The following is a 24,064-nucleotide window of genomic DNA, read 5'->3' as shown; positions in this document are numbered from 1 at the left end:
TGTAGGATTGCCTACCTGTATACTGTTGTATATCCTGTAGGATTGCCTACCTGTATACTGTTGTGTATCCTGTAGGATTGCCTACCTGTATACTGTTGTATATTCTGTAGGATTGCCTACCTGTATACTGTTGTACATTCTGTAGGATTGCCTACCTGTATACTGTTGTATTTCCTGTAGGATTGCCTATCTGTATACTGTCGTATTTCCTGTAGGATTGCCTATCTGTATAAAGTTGTATATCCTGTAGGATTGCCTACCTGTATACTGTTGTAAATCCTGTAGGATTGCCTACCTGTATACTGTTGTATATCCTGTAGGATTGCCTACCTGTATACTGTTGTATTTCCTGTAGGATTGCCTATCTGTATACTGTTGTATTTCCTGTAGGATTGCCTATCTGTATACAGTTGTATATCCTGTAGGATTACCTATCTGTATACTGTTGTATATCCTGTAGGATTGCCTACCTGTATACTGTTGTGTATCCTGTAGGATTGCCTACCTGTATACTGTTCTATTTCCTGTAGGATTGCCTACCTGTATACTGTTGTATTTCCTGTAGGATTGCCTACCTGCATACTGTTGTATATATCCTGTAGGATTGCCTACCTGTATATTGTTGTATATCCTGTAGGATTGCCTACCTGTATACTGTTGTATATCATGTAAGATTGCCTACCTGTATACTGTTGTGTATCCTGTAGGATTGCCTACCTGTATACTGTTGTGTATCCTGTAGGGTTGCCTACCTGTATACTGGTGTGTATCCTGTAGGATTGCCTACCTGTATACTGTTGTATATCCTGTAGGATTGCCTACCTGTATACTGTTGTGTATCCTGTAGGATTGCCTACCTGTATACTGTTGTATTTCCTGTAGGATTGCCTACCTGTATACTGTTGTATATCCTCTAGGATTGCCTACCTGTTTGATGTCCTCTGTGGCTCCTGTATACTGTTGTATATCCTGTAGGATTGCCTACCTGTATACTGTTGTGTATCCTGTAGGATTGCCTACCTGTATACTGTTGTATATATCCTCTAGGATTGCCTACCTGTATACTGTTGTGTATCCTGTAGGATTGCCTACCTGTATCTTGTTGTATATATCCTCTAGGATTGCCTACCTGTTTGATGTCCTCTGTGGCTCCTGTATACTGTTGTATATCATGTAGGATTGACTGACTCTCATTTAGAACAGCCTGTACTTTTTCCCACACTGCTTTCTCTTCATCTGTTGGCTGAACACCTATATGGTAGAGTATAGGTATCATTTAAATGAACCCAAGGAACAAATTAAAATGTGTTTAGATTCATGCATAATTTTGATTTTCTATGAAAGTATATACAGCCACATATGTTTGAAAATTATACAATTGTTTTAAGTGCTGTATCTTTTTTAAATAAGTGAAGAATACGAAGTGCTTTAAAATGTCAAGAGAGATACATGATTGTAAAAGTCCATGGTTATTATGCACATGAATTCAAAGGAGAATATTGTCATATCAGAGAAATGAAAAAGTCTGATATAAAGAATTTGATATATCATGCATTTTACATGTCATTAAGTCATACAGCAGCATCTTCCATAAACTCCCCACTCAGTAAAAAGAAAAAATGTACTTGTCTTTAAAAAAATGGAACCCAACTTTTTTCTTCTAAAATGAGCTCAGTGAAATCTGTTTTATGAAACATCACCAACTGTATGACTATTGCAATGAACTGTAGCATGCTAATAAAAGATATTGTAGTTGACTTTATGTTACAAAATAAAATTCTTAGATCTACCAAGGTACAGTATTATGACTAGCATGGTTTTTATACTTCAGGCTTCATGCATATAAACCATAGAAATATATTTTTTCAAGTGAATAACATGCCCTCAAAAACCAAACACTGAGAAAATAATCAAAGGGAGTGATAAGCTGAGAAAAATGCCTTCAGTAAACTGTTAGAAATTGTGCCAAAAGAAACTTACTATAAAATGAGAGGGGGTTGGTGTGGTTGTTTGAACATTTTAATTTCATCAAATATTTTTACACAGATCTGATTGATGTTGCCCTTGGAAATCTTTTTTTTACTTTGACTGATACGGTAAGCAAGAAGTCTCTGAAAAGACTGTAGCTCTACTGAGATACTTCAATTTTTTTTATTCTTACATTAAAGTTTACATTTGTACTAAAAATCCTTTCTAGAAGGACTGTACAATGTATATGGCAGAAGGTGTACTGGTTCTATATGCCCACCTAGGCTTATTCTTCTTAGTAAGACATATTATTCTCAAATGCCAAAGTTAATTATGATTGCCAAAAGATTTTTGGTTTAAGCATGTTGAGCAATTAGTTTTGAAAATGTTTATGAATGAAATGGGCATTTCTTCCAGCTTATTTTAAAAATTATTTTTATGAGGTTTATCTTAAAAATTGAAATCTTTTTCCTCTAATCCATATTCACTGATATGTATTGTTGTAATGTGGATGTTAATAAGGTTGCCCATTCAATCTAAAAAGCAGTCAGGCAAAGTAGTTGGAGAAAAAAAATTGACAACATTCAGTGGGATTCAGGCACCTCAGTGTTTTGGTAGGAAACTTACTCTCAAAGTCAACAAAAATGTCATAGTCTCTGGAAGCAGAGGAGTCGGCCTGACATAATACTTTTAACAAATTTCCCATTACAGATGGCAGGACACAGCTGTAAAAATCATGACCAGAGGAAATTTAGGTTACATCAGTCATAACTGCATACACTTACTTTCAAAATCTACAAAAATGTCATATTTGTTTGATGATGTGTTTTCATCTCGCCACAGAATCTTTAACAAATTTCCCATAGTAATATGGCAATTCTGTAAAATCAAAACATTTTCCATAGTAATACGGCAATTCTGTAAAATCAAAACATGACATATATGGTAGCATTTAATGCATGCATAACAATAGAAATCTACTGTCAAACCTCATTATCTCAAACTTTACGAGAGAAAGATTAAACTTTGAGATATAAAAAAATTGGAGATAATGGAAGTAATATACTGTAGATCACTTAATTTTCGCGACACCTTATTTTCGCGACATAGTCATCGACTCTTGATAAGTGAGACAAAATTTTCACGAATTGTGGTTCTTGCTCTATATTATCCGTAGGAATATTATTATATGCGAGAATTTAATTTTCGCAAGCACACTGTCTTGCGTAATTACGTGAAAATAAAGTTCTCGCGAATAAAAAGTGATTTACAGTACATAGAGTGATTGACTCTGTGAAAAAATAGCATCTGAGATATCCGTGTTTGAGATAAAGAAGTTCCACAGTGTTATTGCTGACACCTAGGTTTTTTATTTTTGTTAACCTGAGCACTGAATCAAACAATCTTTGTCTATCTTGTATGTTGTTAACAAAACACGCAGTATAGATCCCTCCTTCAAAAATTGTGCTTCTGATGAAACATTATGATATATAAAATTGATCATAAACAAAACACATTTAATACTTTGATTTTTGGCAACTAATCATTACCTTGGCCTGAAATTAAACCTTGACCTCTGTCAAATAAAACCTTATTTTAAACACCTATGCATCAAAATACATTTCAATATTGATAAATAGCTAAAACAAATATGCACCAATATTTGAAATTGTTCCTCAAGTACAAATTAATGCGATAATCAATTGTTTGTCTCTTATCCCTTAAAACAATATATACAGGCTGAATAATTAAAATTCACAGCCTCATTTCCTGATTTGGAGTGCTAGTTAAAAAGCTGCCTGGAAGTAGTCCTATCAGATTTTCCTGTTCGTATAAAACAGAACTAGGGGGAGAATATGAATTCCTGCTTTGTTTTAGATTTACCTCAAACACTTTGTGTTTATTATGTATCTATGAGGTAATTATATAAAATATCACTTTAGTTACATTTCAATAGTGGTTGGTACACATTTTGATAAATGTTTAATTGGTTATATCTATGTAATAACTATATCATTGAAAATGCAATATAACCTTTGAAAAAAATACATCATACAATATTATAAACATACACCCATTTATATTACATGTGCATATGCAAGGGTTTCTTGTGGCTAAACTGAATAAAAAGAAAGAAAAAGTACACAAGTAACCCACTCCCAATTTCTTTTCAAAATGACCTTGAATCCCATGGGTACTAGTAGTATATGCCACAACATCATAATAATTATACTTACATACAGCTGACAGCCGAGCTCAATAATCGGTAAGAATAACACTCTAAATGCACTTTTCCATTTACAGATTAATATGACGATGAACAAATATCAATAATTAGCCATGATAGCCCATTATCAAATCATTGCTATGTATGCAAGGGTTTAACACATACAAGTTATACATGTATACAATGTACAGAAAATGGTTAATCAATACTTGGACATATGTCAGTCTCACTTAATTCTTATTTCGGAGAAAAAATTACATGTATCTGGCATTGTTTTTTATCATTATTATTTTTCTTTTTTTTCAAATTATCAAGATATCTAAGTTTCTAGTGATTATCAAAAGATCAGGAAAAATTCAGATTTATAGTTACCGAAATCCACAGCTCTTTTAGATGTTAATGAGATCAGTCATTTCCTTTTTAACTGAAGCTGGGCAAAATTTCAACATCTCAATTGTAAACACTGATAATAATACACCCCTAATTTCCCATCAAATGACCAGGAAGGTTTCATCCTAATCTTTTGACTTCACTTCCTCAAAGAATTGTAAATTACTAAGAATAAACCCCATTTTATCAAATGAAGTGTTTACCGAAAAATTCTCCCTAATTGAAACCATTAACTAACAGCACGCATACCTTGTTAAATAACTTCTACGCTGGCGTCTCAGATTCTCCAGCCAATATTTTTATTATTCTAGGAACTGATCTGAAAAGAAAAATTAACAAAACCATTTAAATGGCAAAATTAAGTATGTAAAATTAAAATCTTATCCGCTATTAAATAATACTAACTTCCTGTCAGTGTTTTGTTTCCAAATAAAAAAAAAATCAGTGGGAAATGTTACTTCCTTGTCTTTCTAGTCACTTAAAAAAAAAAAAACAACTCAGGTTGTTTTGTACTATTGAAGATTAAAAGGGACAATGAAAAGAATAATCAAAGTTGTTTTTTTCTAATTAGAGTGCAAAGAAATAAGGTAGTGAAATTTCTGATGAAATCTACTTTTTTTGCACCCAGAAGTATAATTGCATTTCTCTGTATAAATGCAAACATTTTTGATAGCTGTTTTTCCAGTTAGAAAGCTGTATATTAATTAAATATTGAAAGATGATCAGTTGTTCAAAATCCAGTAAACTGTTATGTTCTTAGACTGAAATATATTAGCTAGTAAATACAGTATTGACAATATATTTGTAATTATATATAAAAAAAAAAACGAAAACTGAATTTAGTTTTGCATATAAAATAAGATAACATTTAAATACATGTACCGGGTAATACAAAAGTTACATCAACATTAAAACTCATGGCAAACTACTATCTTTTCAAGCAAGTTTGTCACATACACTATAAAAATACGACATATTTGAACAACCGGGTAATGTAAGAAATTTATACTTTCTTATTTTAATAAATGGACAAAGTACTTACAAGTACTTCAGAAATATTAATCCTTCCTAAAAAGGGCTTTAAAAGTTCCTTTTTATAATCAAAAGTCAAATCTTCAATACATATGATCTTTGGTAACAAAATGGGTGACAAGCCCAGTGTGCTCTGCTCTCATCAGAAACAATCATAACTGATAACTTTAGACTATGTGGTTTAATTGTAACCTTGTCAAGCTCTTAAAAAAGGATCAATGACTTTTCTGAAGCACTTTAGTTGTACATAAATATGTTTCCTTTGTCAGCTAGGTTTATCCTAGTGATTGACAAAAGTCATGTATCATATATAGATATACATGTATTATCTACACTGATCAATGGAAACATCAGTAAACTGTTGATACTGATACAAAACTTTTAACTTAATATTATTAATGTACTGTGACAGTTTTGGGAATTGATTGAGAATTACTTCTAATTGATCTCTGACATAACAACAGGATGACAGATATTACCCCAGACTATCTGTAATCTATCTGACTGCATTCCCATTCATTCCACAGAACTGTATGCTACATTTGTGGGATACTTTATGTAGGTGCATCTTCGACACAGCTGTGCGTGTGACAATACATGCACATGGTTATCCATTAAATATCATGTCAAAGTGAAAGCCTCCCATCTGTTTTCCAGGCACAAAACACTTATTTTACCTAAAAATATGCTAGTATTGTTTTTTCTTAAATATTTCCCAAAGGTTTTTACGACTTCAAGGCTTTTGTCGAATACAAAAAAAAAAAACAACTGGTATTCACATTATTTACTAGCATATTAACAAAGGCATGTAGACATTTCTCAGATCATTATATTAATCTACTTCATCTCTTTCTGGATCTGAGCTTATCTTAACTGAATCATAAAACTTCATTCTCCATATTGTTATTTTGTTTTCTCAATTAAGAACAAGAGATGCTATCTCACAAGCTGTTAGATTTTTTTTATCTCATTATTGAGTGATAATGGATGCATGAGTTGGAATAAATGTTCAAATCACCACATGTGTTTAGTATCAGATTTTAACCTTTGTAGTGTCAAAAAATAAATATATAATGAAGGGGAAAAGTGTGTAAAGTTCATGGTAACACTTTCAACTTGCTACTAAATGAAGTTTTGTACAGTTTACATCCAGTAAAAGGTAGCATTTAATTGGATGAATTTAAAAACACAAACTAAAGAGCGTATGACTTATGTATATTCTACTTCAAGCATCAAGTGTCCATACAACATCATTACACTAGACAACACAATATAGCACTTTATCACTTTATGTAGTGATCATTTCTTACTTTGTAAACTCCATTTTAGTGGACCAGGGCTACAAATCCTCTCTGCTTACCATGAGGCATAAGACAATGTTAACAAAAGGACAATGTCACACAAATATAAAGAAAGAGTCTCCAACTTCAACCCTTGCAACATACTCATGATTCAGAACATGTCAAACATCACAAAACCTTTAAAATTCCATTGTGGAGGCACTGGATGAGAAAAATGCATTACATATAATTAACATTCTGTTAAAAACTTGAATACCATTACTGGGAGTTCTGGGACTGCAGAGCCATCTGCTGAAGTTATCATACATTCAAGTATTTAGTGCTACAGTAGAATTACACAATACTTCAGAGATACCAGAATACCTTTGAGCATTTACCAGTACATGTACTACACAGATATTTTATGTAAGCTTCAAAATTCTTTCTGATATCTGAAAATGATCTCAAGGCATTGTCATCATTGCCTTCTACCTTATATAAGGTTATATGGTTTAAGTTCTAATGTAAATTATTAAGCGTGCAAAAGAATTTTTACTATCATTATTATATGATAATAAAACAGAAACAAAGGAAGAACACTGCAATACCTGGGCTTTATACGAGGGGAGAATTAATAACCTGTGAGAAAATTACCATGATGACAAATGTAAGAAAGCATCACAATATTCACACATCAGTTTACAGATCACTCAGTGCTTAATCACCAGAAATTGATGCTTTCTCCTCAAACCGATACGTATTGATTTCCACTCTTATCTATAATTCATGCATCGCCTAAAATCTATTCATGCATATATTTCTCTTAATTACATGTGCAATATGCTATAATTTATTTATACTTTATACTTTATTTTCTACATTTCAGACTTTTGCATGTGACCACTAATGGAAAATGCTCAGAAATATTGTCATAATCAGTTTGCACCAGAAAATATATTGTCAGCAAAAAAAAAATTATGCATAAAATGGTCATCGTTGACGTACGCGTATGAAACTTTTCAAAAAAATCAATCTTTTAGTTTTTATAGACGATATTATCCAAAATGTTACTAAACTTTAGTCCATTGTCCTAATACATCATATAATTATTTAATTCCTTTTTATTCCTAAGTACTTGAACAAGCCTTACAAGGAAACTTTAGCATTTCTCTACCATTTTGTTACACTGAGAAACAATCAAGAACTGAATGTCTATAAATGTGATCTGCAGTGACCGAGGTGACAGAAAGAGTTCCATGAAGTAACATATCACTATACCAGTATACTTGTATCAAGACGATCTGTCATAGTGTTCATATTTATTTTTAGTTGTTCTATAAATAGATAAAACGATATTACAAACCTGACAAGTACAGTTGTTGTGAAAAAGGAAGTAAATAACTATGCAAAAATTCACTTGAATAATAGAAAAAAAGAAAAATGTCTAGACACATAAACTACTAATTATTAAATACTTCTCATTCAGAGGTAAACAGCAAAAAGATAAAAAGTATACTTAAACTTAACAATATACCGTGTTTTCTTCGTCTAGTCTTCTTCTTTCGATGTACAGGAATATTTCCGGGTCACCCACTCTCCAAATAAGGCATTTGCCAAAAATAAATTCAGAGTTACCTCCCTTCAGCTGATGGGCAAAAACGAAACACAAAAATATGCTCTTTTTAAAATGTTATAAACATGTCAACAGAGAAGGAAAAAGACAAAATACACTTCAAAATACTTTTATAAAATTATTTAGAAGTTTTTCCACAAACGAGATTTTCACGAGATGTAAACACAAGCACGTGTTCTCACGAGAACGTCAGCAGACGACTAGGACGTTGCCTAAGATTAGATGGCGAGGAACATATCTTGTAAGTGTAATATTTTATGTGTGAATCTCAACATGCTCATATCCCAGGTTAAAAAGTGGCTCGACATTTCATGTGTTTTTATAGGATACATAACATTTATATTTTATGATTTGCATCATACTTAGCTGGTCAAGGCTATATATTACAAGGAGGTAAGCCCTCTTTAAACTCTTTTTTATATGTGAAATAGAGAACAGAGTGGATAAGATGCCCCTGTGGTTTGATCATTGAAAGACCAATGTAAGCTATTAATTATATATTTTTTAACACAAAACTTGATTTTTTTTTTTTTGGTGAATATTGGGGCTTTAACACAGATTTGAAGTAATATGAACTTTATGGGTGCAAATATTGACCGAACAATTTTTAGCTCACCTGGCTAGGAGGTTATAAACCTTGGCTCGGGCTCCAGCTCCAACTCTGGCTCCAATTTAGAGGTTTCGAGTATGGCTCGAAATATTTCAGGGTTATAAAACTTGGCTCCAGCTCTGGCTCCAAATCTAGCTTGAAAGTTTGTCTCGAAATTTGGAGATGGAGCACGTACTCGAAATATAGGTTATAAAACTTTTGAGTACAGAAAACGTACTCCAAATGGAGTAAGTCTTGCTTAAATCTCGAGTAAGCTTAAGAGCTTACTCGAGATTTCAATTGTGTACTCCAAGGCTCACTTTGTGAGGACCTTTTTCTCCTATGTGACATTAAATCATGATTCTTTGACTATTTAATTAACGATTGATTAATTTAATGATTTAGACATGTTTCTGTACCTCATATACAGCATATGTTACACTTTGCACAGTGTGCTGTTAAAGAGAGTACAGAAATGAATAGTTTTATTTTACAATAGATAAAATGGCTGTAACATTTGAAACGCTTGTTTAATTTTTATGCCCCGTCAACGAAGTTTCGGGGGTATATAGTTTTTGTCGTGTCTGTCTGTCTCTCTGTCTGTTTGTACGCAAAAACTGTAACCTTGCCCATAATTTCTGATTTAGTGGAGCCATGACTTTCATATTTCACGTGTGTATTCCTTGTGACAAGACCTTTCTTTGGGTACCACCAAATTAGACCTTTTGACCTTGTATTTCGACCCAATTTTACATGAAAATTTTAAACATTTACTTTGGTCATATCTTTTGAACAGAATATATCAGAATATTTATACTTTGCATGTGTATTCTTTGTTGGTAAACCTTTCATTAGATACCAACAACCTTGAGCCTTTGACCTTGTAGATTTTCTACTTGTGAAAAAACTTTAACCTTGGCCATGACTTTTGAACAGTAAGAGATATGGCTTTTATACTTCATATATGTTATCCATGTGAGAAGACCCTTTTAAATTAATGGATACCAAGAACTTTGACCCCTTGACCTTTGAGTTTGACCTACTTTAAAAAAGAAAAACCTTGACCATTACTTTTGAAGGGTTAGGATTAGTGCTTTTATACTTTACATATTTAATTCTTGTGACAAGACCTTTCATTTGATAACAAGAACATTGACCCTTTGACTTTGACCTTGGAGTTTGACCTACTCTTAAATTTTTTTAAACTTATCCATAACTTCTGAATTGTTAGGGCTAAGGGTTCCATACTGTAAACAAGTATTCTATGTGACAAGACCTTTCATTGGATACCAATTACCTTGACCTTATAATGTTGACCTTGGAGATTTTTGTACTTCATGAAATAACTTAAACATTGGCCTATTCAAATCTCACAATTGTTTTCCAGCGAGAATACCCTACTTTTCGTACCAATTAATTAAATTTGCATTTAAGAAAAGTTTAATCTTTGCTATGTTGCCATATATGAGGGCATCAGTGTTTCACAAACACATATTGTTTTCTCTTTTTCAGACAAGGAATAGTGAATTAGTAAAACGCCTGTTACTACCCTGGTATGGGTCAAAATTCTTACAATTCATAATTTCTATGACATCAGTATTGATAAATACTGTATACATATTGATTTGAATAATTATAATTCCCCAAACAACTTATCAACAGTTTCTTTATTTATGACTTATCAGATAACATAGTCAGATAACATAATTACAAAATACAGAATGTAAAGCTCAAAAGGAATATATATAAATGAAATATCCATACATTTGTTTTAAGATACCGTAAATCACTTTTTATTCGCGAAAACTTTATTTTCGCGTAATTACGCAGACAGTGTGCTTCAAAATGTATAAAAGAATTCCTTAAGATTATATAGAGCAATAACCAGAATTCGTGAAAATTTTGTCTCACTAATCAAGAGTCAATTACTATCTCGCGAAAATAAGGTGTCGCGAAAATTAAGTGATCTACAATAACATTGCTTGCCAAGTTGGGTACAATATTTTAAACACTTTTAAAAAGTATTTTGCATTCAGTAACCAATTATATTTTGTACAAGAACTTGTCTCAATTTGTCAAACATATCTTGGTAAATACTTTTCAATATACCATGATATACAATTTTCTGACTCCAATAATTTCAATTAAAACTTTATAATACTGAATAAAAAGAGGTAAGCAACAGAGTTCATGATAGATCATCAATGATGAGTTATTTTTCCCCACTTTCAGCATAATTTAACATAGTTTAAACATATATTCCTCCCCTGAATATCCAATTTTAATCGAGCTTTATGAAAATTATTACCTGTATACGTCAGAGTGGGACCAAGATAAGTAAAATAATTAACAAACAAATAAACAAATAAATTGGGTGAATTACATTCCAATGACATTTTGTATACCATGTATACTAGAGCAAAATTTAAAGTTTCAAAAAAAATTGATTTGAGAAAAAAAAACTCACTAGCATTGAGACGTCACACAGTACATATTGTTATGCCCCTTGAATTTGGGGGCGATGAAAATGACATCAACTTAATTTTTCAATTTGCAACATAGGAATGATTGAAATTTTATCACAACACACTCTAAAAATAACTTTCTTCTTTGTTGAGTATATTTTGAAATACATGTACCTTAAGTTAAGGTCAAGTAAATTTACAGGAAAAAAATTTTGGTGTAAGGGTGGCATTTGAAAAAAAAAAATGTGTATCTCCTTTTTAGCTGCAGAAATGTAGCTCTACGGAAAATAATATAAGTTAAGTTTAAACCCTGAGCTATCTCCTTTTCTGCTTCTCAAAATTACAACAGATTAATGAATATAAACAGCATTTTATAGCAATCAAAAGCTTAGGAAAATTTTTGCAGTAACTGAACTTAATTAAGATTAACTTCAGTCCTAAAAAATACATGTATAAAAATATTAAAATATAATTTTCCAAACAATTGCCAATCAAACAGTCTTTGAAAGCTCTTAGGATTCTCTGAGATACAAATTCAGCAAAAAAAAATATTTTCCCTCTTATTAAATTGTCAAAACCTTTTGGTTTTTGTATCATATTGTATCTTTACATGAGTACTTTGGGATAAGATACCCAGGAAGAATAACTATATTTTTAAGTCTAATTTTCTTTTCTTCAAGCCTAATTCTTTTTGTGTCTACCAAGATGTTCTTATCCTCTCATCAATCTTCCTCTTCTCTGCTGACTTTACTATTACCTTAAAAATATAACATATATTTAAAGTGGTAGACAAGTTCAACAAATTCTATTTTATACCTTTAGCTTTGAAAATATATAATTTCACTGGTTTAAAACTTTGCATGCATATGTTGTAAATAAGTCTCAAATATAAGTGCAAGTAGTTAGTTATCACTTTTCAACAACAACAACAGACAACGGACAAACTTTGATAAGAAAGTTTGTTAAAGAGTGTTAAAGTGGTAGACAAGTTCAACAAATTCTATTTTATACCTTTAGCTTTGAAAATATATAATTTCACTGGTTTAAAACTTTGCATGCATATGTTGTAAATAAGTCTCAAATATAAGTGCAAGTAGTTAGTTATCACTTTTCAACAACAACAACAGACAACGGACAAACTTTGATAAGAAAAGCTCACCTGAGCCTTCGACTCAGTTTAGCTAAAAAGTGAAGCATTTGAGTGTCATTTATTTTCCAGTCACCATTCATACATCCCTTTCTGACTCAACGGATTTACAGTTTGCAACGCAAAACTAGGACTGACATGAAAACAATAGTCTAGTAGTGATCAAATTCATACACTCTATTGTTAAGTAAGATAGTTACAGAGTCAGCATGGTTCTTTTCTCCCTTATACCTCCACTTTCAAAGCCTGCTTCTAGGCATGAAATGCTTGGTCTTCCATCTTGTCTCTAGACACACCCCCTCTGCCTCTGACAGTTCCACTTCAGCTTGTCCACCACCTGTCTATCTGCATTCTTTCTTTAAAAATCTTTTTTCTTTGGCTGTTGAAAGTAAAAACATTTTATAGCTATATATGGCATGTCTTAGCTTTAAAAAATAAACGTATTTCTTATAACAAAACTAAAAAAAAAAAGAAATAAACAACAAACATTAACAAAATGCATTGGAATGGGAATACTAGCAACTATCTTCTAAGTTAGTATTTGTGATAAGACATGTAAGGCCATTCCAATTTTTTTCTCTGTTTAGCGTCCACTCATCTTTCAAAAACCTACCTACCTATTCGCAAAAAACACACAACCCAAAACATAAAACACAAGCTTAAAAGTCATAAAAATGACGTCCTTCAAATGATTTGATCTAACTAAACTGCTTTAATAGAAGAAATATCTAATCTTAAGCAAAAACAACAGATTAAATGCTTACAATACACCAATATAACTTACTGTACAAAATTATTTGGAGAATATACAAAATTCAAAAACTTCGACTAGATTTATCAATTTCAGAGGACTCCTGTTGTGTGTTTTTTCTCATATGGGGTGTCAAAACTAAGGCGCACATGGACACTAGTCTTAACATAGAAAAAACTTGGAATGGCCTAATGCTGATTTATCGGTTGCTTATGTGTCGTCGGTAAAACTCAGTTTACAATCCTTAAATCAGCATCAACGGTCACAAATAACAAATTAGAAGATAGTTATTACCTACTTGCAGAGTCAGTAAATATTTAATTGGTTCTTGTTTTAAATTTCTACAAAAACAAAGACTAAAAATCATAAACTTATGGATTTGTTTTTCCTCTTTTCTGTTTCTATTTTGTTTTTAAAATTACGAGGGGCATTTCAAAAGTTTTGAGAACTGTTGAATAAAAAATTAACCGTTTCACGGAAATTATTGAGTTTGATATCATCGGAAAGATCAGAAAAATATACACATATTGTGACGTCACTTGATAATTTTTATGACGTAATAACTCAGAAAATGACGTCAGACTTCCACATGCTTACGATACTGGCCATAAAAATGACATAACAAAAGACGCAATTTAATCAAATAAAAATTTTAAAAACAACTTTTGCTCATTACTCGGGCGCAAGCTATCGGACACAAATGCCAGTTGGTGGAATTTTTACATAGACTTCAATCTATCATTTGGTGTTCGATTTCGGAAATCTTCTTGTTCTGAAATGGTTTAAGCGAGTGTCAAACATAGCATGTTTTTATCGAATCTCGCTAAAAATATTCCGTAAGACAGACCTAACTGTCAGAAAAAGGCAAAGTTGACAATCAAGGGAAAATAGGCGATCATGTTACAAAATTTGATGGCATCAAATCGTCAGGTAGTTTAACCAGATTTGTGTAATTGATGAAGGCTCAAGAGAAGTTAAGTTTAGTGTGCCCATATTTTCTCGTAAAATCCAAAAATGGCGCAGGCGCAGTTGTAACCTCGCCGTATCTCCAAACATTCGCAAATTTTAATTCATGGAAATTAAATAAGTCTTTACATGTCTGTGAAACTTATAAACCTTTTTTGGATTCAAAAGTCAAAAGCAGTAGTGAGTTTTGGGGTGCAGAAGTTGAATTATTAAGAAAAAATATGCACAGAAACAAGTCAGGGGCAAGACTTTTGTACATTTTATTTGTAAAAAGTAAGAGTACTGTTACCCAAAATATATATGTTGAAAACTGCATTAATATACTTCAGTTTTATACATAACATTTTTTATTTCATACAATGGAGAGCTTTAAAAAAGACCGAAAGTCCAGTCGTATCATCTAACGTAAAATCTTAAATGAATGTCGATGATGCTATTACCGGACATAAACCTTGCTAAAAAAACAAACCATACAATGAAATATGGAATTGTTGATAAACAGTGCCATAGCCCTTTCTCTTCCTCTTTGCAAATTATAATTTTCTTTGAAATATTTTTTCAAATAAGCCTTTTGCTGCACTTTTAAAATTGTCTCATGTGGATAAAAACGCAACTTTTCAGTATGCTAAACATTCTATATTCTGACGTCATTTTCGGAGCTATTACGTCATGAAAATTATCAAGTGACGTCAAAATATGTGTATATATTTCTGATCTTTCTAATGATATCAAACTCAATATTTCCCGTGAAACGGTTAATTTTTTATTAAACAGTTCTCAGGACTTTTGAAATGCCCCTCGTATTTTTATTAATTGGCCTCAATCATAAGCCATGTTTTTTTTTTAAAGAAAACATCAAGTCAGAATAATGAATTACATTATTTATTTTGTGTAGGGCTGGGACGATATATCGAGATATTGATAATATCAACTCTGTGTGAGGAACGATATGCATATCGATACATATGAAGAAATATCAAGACATCACAAAAAATATTCTGATTTCTGTTTTTCTTTGTTTATTTTATACTTTGGGATATATATAAAAAATTAATACATGTATAGATAATAATGTGAATTATAAAATAAATGATAATTACATGTCTAAACACCACTTGATTAAGATATACATGTATAAACAACTATTTGGAATAAGTTATTCTTACTTGCAAAGGTATATTTTATTTATTTCCATGCAAAAAAAGATTTTATAACCAATTTATCAAACGTGATACATATTGTATCATGGCTCAAATATCGTGATATAAAAAAGTTGTATCGTCCCAGCCCTAATTTTGTGTACAAAAAATCAACAGAGAAATTGAATATTAACACATGAAAAGTCATGTTCATTTCATAAACACAGTACTATGTCTGTAAATTTCATGAAGACAGAACGAGTATTCATTCCGTAATTGTCAAAACCCGGTTTTCACTTTCCGAATTCCCGGCCTGGCCCGGGTTTCGCTACCCATTTTAGTCACACTCTGTATACATGCAGACAATATTGTACTTTGTCGTCGGATACAAAGTAAACAACCCTTTACATTTTGCAGAAATCATATGTAATTTCAAAAGAATTTCTGGAAAAAAATATAATTTCAAACGTTTTAATGGAAAATAAACAAATGAACTCACCTCTATTAGTGTATATCCATTGGAATACTGCCACAAATCACCATCGTAAATATTACATGGGGGCCGCCATTACTGAAGAGTTCTAAATAGACCGCTTGTGTAATTGAAAAAAAAGCTCGAGTTCGTACTCAAAAAATTTCTCAAGTGAGCTTTTCTGATCACAATTTGTCCGTTGTCTGTCGTTGTTGTCGTCGTCGTCGTCGTCGTCGTTGTAAACTTTTTACATTTTCGACTTCTTCTCAAGAACCGCTGGGCCAATTTCAACCAAACTTGCCACAAAGCATCCTTGGGTAAAGGGGATTCAAGTTTGTTCAAATGAAGGGCCACACCCTGATTCAAGGGGAGATAATTGGGAATTAATGGAAATTTGGTGGTATCTTTTAAAAATCTTCTTCTCAAGAACCACTGTGCCAGGAAAGATGAAACTTGTGGGGAAACATCCTCAGGTAGTGTAGATTCAAGTTTGTTCAAATCATGACCCCTGGGGGTAGGGCGGGGCCACAATGGCCGACCAAAGTTTTACATAGAAATATATAGGAAAATTCTTTAAAAATCTTCTTCTCAAGAATAACAAAGCCATAATTGATCATATTTATATGGAAGCATCTTCATGTAGTATAGATTCAATTTTGTTCAAATCATGACCCCCGGGGGTAGGGCGGGGCCACAATGGCCGACCAAAGTTTTACATAGAAATATATAGGAAAATTCTTTAAAAATCTTCTTCTCAAGAATAACAAAGCCATAATTGATCATATTTATATGGAAGCATCCTCTGACAGGTAGTGTAGATTCAAGTTTGTTCAGATTCAAGTTTTACATAGTATATAGGAAAATTCTTTAAAAATCTTCTTCTCAAGAATAACAAAGCCATAATTGATCATATTTATATGGAAGCATCCTCAGGTAGTGTAGATTCAAGTTTGTTCAAATCATGACCCCCGGGGGTAGGGCCACAATGGCCGACCAAAGTTTTACATAGAAATATATAGGAAAATTCTTTAAAAATCTTCTTCTCAAGAATAATTGAATTTTTTAATTTAAACAATATTTTATTATGAATAAACATAATTGAATTGGAAAGCAGGCACTGCCTATATAAGTCCTTTCCACAAGAATAACAAAGCCATAATTGATCATATTTTTATGAAAGCATCCTCGGGTAGTGTTGAATCAAGTTTGTTCAAATCATGACCCCCGGGGGTAGGGCGGGGCCACAATGAATGACCAAAGTTTTACATAGAAATATATAGGAAAATTCTTCAAATATCTTCTTCTCAAGAATAACAAATCCATAATTGATCGTATTTATATGGAAACATCCTCAGGTAGTGTAGATTCAAGTTTGTTCAAATCATGACCCCCGGGGGTAGGGCGGGGCCACAATGGCCGACCAAAGTTTTACGTAGAAATATATAGGAAAATTCTTTAAAAATCCTCTTCTCAAGAACAACAAAGCCATAATTGATCATATTTATATGGAAGCATCGTCAGGTAGTGTAGATACAAATTTGTTCAAATCATGATCCCCGGGGATAGGGCGTGGCCACAATGGCCGACCAAAGTTTTACATAGAAATATATAGGAAAATTCTTTAAAAATCTTCTCAAGAACAACAAAGCCATAATTGATCATATTTATATGGAAACATCCTCAGGTAGTGTAGATTCAAGTTTGTTCAAATCATGACCCCCGGGGGTAGGGCGGGGCCACAATGGCCGACCAAAGTTTTACATAGACATATATAGGAAAATTCTTTAAAAATCATCTTATCAAGAAAAGCAAAGCCATGATTGGTCATGGGACTACTTTTGGATATAAACTATTCAATAATAATCCAATTTCTACTTTTTCCCAGCCAGAGTGCTCAGGTGAGCGATGTGGCCCATGGGCCTCTTGTTACAAAAAGCATTTCACAAAACTTTATTTTTTAGCAAGGTCAGTGTATAAATCGACCTAACTTATTTTTCATCAGCTTTCCCCATTTCAGAAATTGTTTGTACAAATAACATGCTCTTGCTTTTCAAATCAGCTCAGCTGGGAGACTAGCAAGCTAGGGAAGATGGTGATAGAAAAATAGATGCCATCACATTTGTAATAAGAATTTATTTTTAATTTGCCATGAATGTCTTTTGCTAGTTAAAAAGGCAAATTATACTAAACAAATGTGCTAGATTCTGTTGTGTTAATTCGATCTTTAATCAATATAAAAAAAATGTGTAATATTTTCTTGGGGTGTTTCAAGGAATAAATGCATGTGTCCCCTGGCCCCTGCTATAGCATAATTAAGAAAATGAAACCTATGTTTGTATATATTACTGTCTTCTGAAAGTATCTTTTTTTTTTTAATCTATAGGTGAATATGTCATCAGTAAGATATTCACATCAAATCATTTCCACCATGTTGGAGGAGGTTTTGGAGAAATGCTGCAATGAAGTGCATACTGACAAAATTATACAAAATGACTCTAATTCTCATGAAAATGTTTCCAGTGAAGTATGTCACATAATGAATGAGTTACTAGACTCCCTAGATGATGTAGATGAAAGTGCAAAAACTATCTCAACTGAGCCTTCAAACCAAAGGGAATCAATTCAGGATCAACAGAGTGGTTTGACTGGAGTCATGAACTTATCAATAGATGAAGAAAATGCTGAAGATGTATATGAAGTGATGGATCTTTTGTTACTTAAATGCTGTGAAATTGCAGATAAAAATAATACCTCAGATTACATCTTCAGAGAAAACTCAACGAATGTCTCTAAATTTTTGCAAGGAAGTGGAAACCCCAATTATGGAGCATATTTGAATGACAATAATTGGAACTATGTTTGTTTGCCTGATGTCCTTGAGGAAAATTTAACAGATGACAAAATAAGGGAGAAGAATATGTCAGAAAATTGGGAGTTCAAGAACAAGCCTTTGAATCAGGAAGGAAACATTATGGAAAATCATGCAGTTGAGAACATGCTTGTAAATCATGATAGTGGAGAGAAATTAAAATTTGAACAGGGGTTGAATGAGGTTGATGCTGGAACCAGAGATGTTTGTTTCAATGTAAATGATGTAAACCTTGTCCCCCATAATCTACCATCACTAAGGTGTCTCTGTGAACAAGTGTTGCTTGGACCAACAGCTGACAGTCAAGGCATTGAAAGTCTTAAAAGTCTGGCTTTAAAGTTCATTGAGGGCCATGGGATGAACCACTGCTATGAAAAAGGAAAACAAATTGATACAAGCCCTCTCAAAATGAAGGATAAAATTCGCTTGTTGAAAGATCACTGTCATGAGGAAAGGTTTTTAAACTGTAAACAAAATGAAAATGTAAGCAGCGAAATACCAGTTATAGAAAATCCAAGCAAATGTGAAACCACAAGTTCAAAAATGGTACAGGGATATGAAGACTGTGACTTTGAGCTGGAATCCAAAGACAATGAAAGAAATGATTGTGATGGGAAAATGAAGTTTATCAATTATTTAGGTTTATCCCCATCAATGACACTAGAAAATGAAACAGATACAGAAAATTTTTGCTCTAAGGCTGATCAGAATGCACATGAAAGTCTTTTACAACCAGCAGTAACAGAAACCAAGTCAAAAAATTACACATTGAACTGTACAGAAATGAAACAAACTAAGATGAGGGAGCAAGATAAAGTCTTTGAATTAGATCTTGCTGATTCACAGTGCATGTCATTGAAAACTGAGGCAAAGGACATCAAATGCTTAATTAAATTATCAGAAACCAAAATGTCTGATAATATGAAGCAAGATACATTGCTTATTAAGAGTGATGTTCAAAATGGTTTTCCTTTGGATATGGAACAATTGATTCCATGCAAACGAATAAAACTAGAAGATGAAGAATTGAGTATCTTTCAAAACCATCATACTGATGAGAAACAATGTGAAACTCACCTGTTAGCCAGAATAAATAGTGACGATGACAGTGAAGAGGATCCAAATGAGAATACGCTAGATGCTACTGTCGACATAGACATGAAGAAAGAAAAACAAAATTTAGATGATACAGCCAAGAAAAACATTGAAATTATACAAGACAATTTAAGTGTTGGACAATTAGAGAGTCTTGTACCCCTAAATTTTTACCAAGAAAAGCAGTCAAAAGAGGAGGCCAGTGAAGTAGAGAGGAAAGTTTCAGAACTGGATGAAAATCATGGTAATGCTAATCTGAGTAAGACATTGGTTAGCAATAATATTCCTGATTTAGAAGCAAAGGATGAGGACAAATGCACATATAGAGAAGTAGAGGGATATGTATTTGAAGAAATGCAGAAAACTGTAAAATCAACAGAACAGATGGTTCCGTCCACAATGAATAAAGAACCTACAGAAACATATGATGGAGAATCATTTTATGATGGTGTGTAAAATTACATGTAATAGTATAAATTCAAATATAGGTTTAAAAAACATTACAAAATACTTTGATTTTAACTATTTCAGTGATAAATAATCAGTAATCTATAATAATTCATTATGGATACAATATCCTAATGGTGTAAGCTCTGGTAAATGATAAAATCCATTTCACTGTAAACTGATAAATGTATCCTATTTTACTGAATACTTTCAGATGAGAATCACAGATGTGATAAATACAGAAATGTTGGTGCAAAAGAAACTTCTTTGCAGAATGAACGAAAAGGTAATAGATGAAGATCAAATCTTATAAAAAGTATGTTAAATATATAGTATTTTTATTACATGCATGGGGATACCTGTGAAATAGTACATGTATATGTAATACAGTTGAACTTCAGTATATCCTTTTTTAGCACATTTTACTGTAGATTCCTTATTTTTCAGTACTTTTTATCATGAACTGGGTGTTTAACGTCAAATCGCGAGAATTTAATTATAATTCGCGAATGGATGGTTAATCAGACTTCAGCCCCATAAAAATAAAAGGGAGTACATGTATGGTCTTTTTCACAAGTGAAGCTTCTCACGAAATTACGCGGAAATTAATTCCTCGTGTATAATTAGGAATCTACAGTATATTGAATGCCCAATTTCTTCCCTGATAAAAGTTGTTTTACCTTCATGTTTTAATAGAAAGCCATTTATACTTATGACTCTAGATTCTGTTCATGGTGTGTTTGAACCAAATACTAAGTGCTTCAAGTGGAAATACACTCCATCTTATGATGATGATATGGATGCCGTTGTTCCTGATACAGAGAAAGAAAGTAAGAACATGAAAATAACAGCCTTAGTAAGAAAATGGGAGATGATTGTATAAGTTTTAGCTCATTATGCTGACATGAGTCTTATGCAATGTGAGCTTTTTAGATCCAAGGTTGACCTGCATCTGTCCATCCATCTGTGGACTGTCTTCTATAAACTTTACACCTTTCATCTTCTTCTACAGCATTCTAAGGTGATGAAGATGTTTCAAAGATCTTCAATTGAAGAGTCATATATCCTCTTTTATGAGGAGATAATCGAGAAATGAAAAAAAAATTGGGGGTTATTTTCAAATACCGAGTAATCCCTGTATATAGGTGATCTTGATTGATTTTATGTTGTTTAACATCCCTCTCAAGAATTTTTTCACTCATATGGAGATGCCGCCACTTGCCAGTGAAGAGCTACAAATTTTGATCTTCACTTAGCACGATCACAGGTTTACATAGGAATATATAGAAAAAATCTTTAAAAATCTTCTTCTCCAGAACCACTGGGCCAGGAAAGATGAAACTCATGTGGAAGCATCCTCAGGTAGTCTAGATTCAATTTTGTTCAAATCTGATCAAAGTTTTATATAAGAATATATAGGAAAAATATTTAAAATATTCTTCTCCAGAACCACTGGGCCAGGAAAGATGAAACTTAAATGGAAGCATCCTCAAGTAGTGTAGATTCAAGTTTGTTCAAATCATGACCCACCCGGGGGGTATGGCGGGGCCACAATTGACGATCACAGGTTTACACAGGAATATATAGGAAAAATCTTTAAAAATCTTCTTGTCAAGAACCACTGGGCCAGTAAAGATGAAACTTATATGGAAGCATCCTGAGGTAGTGTAGATTCCATTTTGTTCAAATCATGACCCCCAGGGGTAAGGCGGGGCCACATTGGAAAATTAGAAAATCAAAATTTTTTAAAACTCTTCTTTTTTAGAACCACAAAGGCATAATTGGTCATACCTTTATGTAAGCATCCTCACATAGTGTTGATTCAAGTTTGTTCAAGTGATGAATGGGAGGCAGGGGTTGGGTAGGGTGGGCCACGAATGGGAATCAAAGTTTTACCTAGAAATATCAGGAAATTTTTTGTCCCAAGAACAGAAAAGCCATGATTAATCATATTGATATGGAGGCATCCTCAGGTAGTACAAAGTCATTCTGGTTCAAATGAGGGCTCCCAGGGGTAGGACTGGGTCACATTGGGGGGAGGGTCAAATGAATAAATAGGGGGAAAAATCATCTGCTCAAACACAGCAAAGGCATTTGTTGTATGGAAGCATCATCATGTAGTTGGTAGTTTAATATTTCAGACACCCCCACCCCAATGTAAACTTCTCAATACTGAAGTGATTTCTGCTTTTATTTCCTAGCCAATGTTCTCAGGTGAGCAATGTGGCCCATGGGCCTCTTGTTTAGAAACCTGTCTAGCTTTGGCCAGAAAACATATTGAAAATATTTTTAATGTAATTTATAATTGATCAGCTAAAAAAAAAGAAATTGAAATCTGTACAGCCTATTATATTTAGATGTCATTCAAATAGTCTCTTAATGATAATTTCTTGTATATTTATTTAGATAATTTTTTAAATTTTTCAGGCCATGATTTACCCTGTAGAATATTGCCAATATTATCTTGCAAAAAACCAATCAGGTTGGGTTTGTCCAGAAAACAACACCATCTTGCTTCTCTTCATCCTTACATGAAAAAGGAAAAGAAATAGAGGTCTGATATTAGTTCAAAATTTCTTTGAAACATGCTAATTAGCATCGTCAGAAACTGGCTGATTAGCAGTACTATGATTATTTAAATTGTTAAAATTCTTTTTGTATTTATTTATAATTTGTTTATATTTGACTCAAATGAATGAGATCACTTTATACCAAAAACTATGTATATTTTTTTTTCATGTTTTACCAAGATATGTGATTTGAAGTCTGTGATACTAGTATTGGTTTAGAAAATTGTTTTATTATTTTAAAAAAAATAGTTTGTATACTGTGTGTTAAATAATTGTCATATACATGTTATATCAAGAGCAGAAGAAACAAACTTTGTTCATGTACAATGTAGAATATGAATGATCAATGATTGTAATATTCTATGGCTTTAGTAGTGCTCAGCAAGTGAATGAAATTGCTTTGTTAGCTCTACTGGTCAGAGACCAGAAGAGCTTATGCGATAGTAATGCGTCCGTCGTCCGTCCGTCTGTCTGTCTGTCTGTCTGTAAACAATTTTTCAAAATACTACTCCTCCTACAGTTTTGGTCTGATTTCAATATAACTTGGCACACAAGTAGACTACACTAAGATACATAAATCTGTGTATCGGTTTTTGATTTCGATGAACGGTGTTGCTGTGGTTACTAAAAATAGAAATTTCTGTGAAATTCTTTCAAAATGCTACTCCTCCTACAGTTTTAGTCTAATTTCAATATAACTTGGCACACAAGTAGACTGCACTAAGATACATAATTCTGTATATCGGTTTTTGATTTCGATGAACGGTGTTGCCGTGGTTACTAAAAATAGAAATTTCTTTGAAATTCTTTCAAAATGCTACTCCTCCCACAGTTTTGGTCTGATTTCTATATAACTTGGCACACAAGTAGACTACACTTAGATTCATAATTCTGTGTATCGGTTTTTGATTTTTTGATGAACGGTGTTGCCGTGGTTACTAAAAATAGAAATTTCTGTGAAATTCTTTCAAAATGCTACTCCTCCTACAGTTTTGGTCTGACTTCAATATAACTTGGCACACAA

At 32.7% G+C, this 24,064-nt stretch overlaps 2 protein-coding genes and 1 long non-coding RNA gene across 6 annotated transcripts in view; 1 reads left to right on the top strand and 2 right to left on the bottom strand.

Moving 5' to 3' along the window:
- The window catches only part of LOC134255202 (CYFIP-related Rac1 interactor B-like), a 13,788-nt gene extending 5,231 nt beyond the window's left edge, over positions 1–8,557 (bottom strand). Inside the window, exons 1-4 of one of the 4 annotated variants that reach the window (XM_062737709.1) lie at positions 8,432–8,557; positions 4,835–4,904; positions 2,754–2,847; positions 1,130–1,251 (exon numbers count right to left, since the gene is read on the bottom strand). In XM_062737709.1, coding sequence (XP_062593693.1) covers positions 1,130–1,251; positions 2,754–2,832 — 201 coding nt within the window. In that variant the 5' untranslated portion in view covers positions 2,833–2,847; positions 4,835–4,904; positions 8,432–8,557. Of the gene's footprint in view, positions 1–1,129; positions 1,252–2,595; positions 2,694–2,753; positions 2,848–4,834; positions 4,905–5,627; positions 5,736–8,431 lie in introns of those variants that run through there. The other 3 variants (XM_062737708.1, XM_062737710.1, XM_062737711.1) reach the window with 3 other exon arrangements.
- LOC134255201 (uncharacterized) lies at positions 8,503–24,064 on the top strand. The gene is made up of 5 exons (XM_062737707.1): positions 8,503–8,771; positions 18,443–20,471; positions 20,685–20,756; positions 21,193–21,300; positions 22,898–24,064. Exons 1-5 carry the CDS (start codon positions 8,571–8,573, stop codon positions 23,020–23,022), a joined length of 2,535 nt encoding a protein of 844 aa, XP_062593691.1. The 5' UTR covers positions 8,503–8,570; the 3' UTR covers positions 23,023–24,064.
- Positions 11,116–16,161, bottom strand: LOC134255236 (uncharacterized). Its single transcript, XR_009989479.1, has 3 exons — positions 16,087–16,161; positions 12,932–13,110; positions 11,116–12,341 (listed from the first exon to the last, which is right to left on the bottom strand). It is a non-coding gene; the product is annotated as an uncharacterized LOC134255236 (long non-coding RNA).

This window comes from Saccostrea cucullata, unplaced genomic scaffold (assembly GCF_032062105.1).
Source record: "Saccostrea cucullata isolate Sc308-1 unplaced genomic scaffold, CSIRO_AGI_Scuc_v1 ctg127, whole genome shotgun sequence".
Classification (NCBI taxonomy): Eukaryota; Metazoa; Mollusca; class Bivalvia; order Ostreida; family Ostreidae; genus Saccostrea; species Saccostrea cuccullata.
This window is presented reverse-complemented; position numbering and strand designations above follow the sequence as displayed.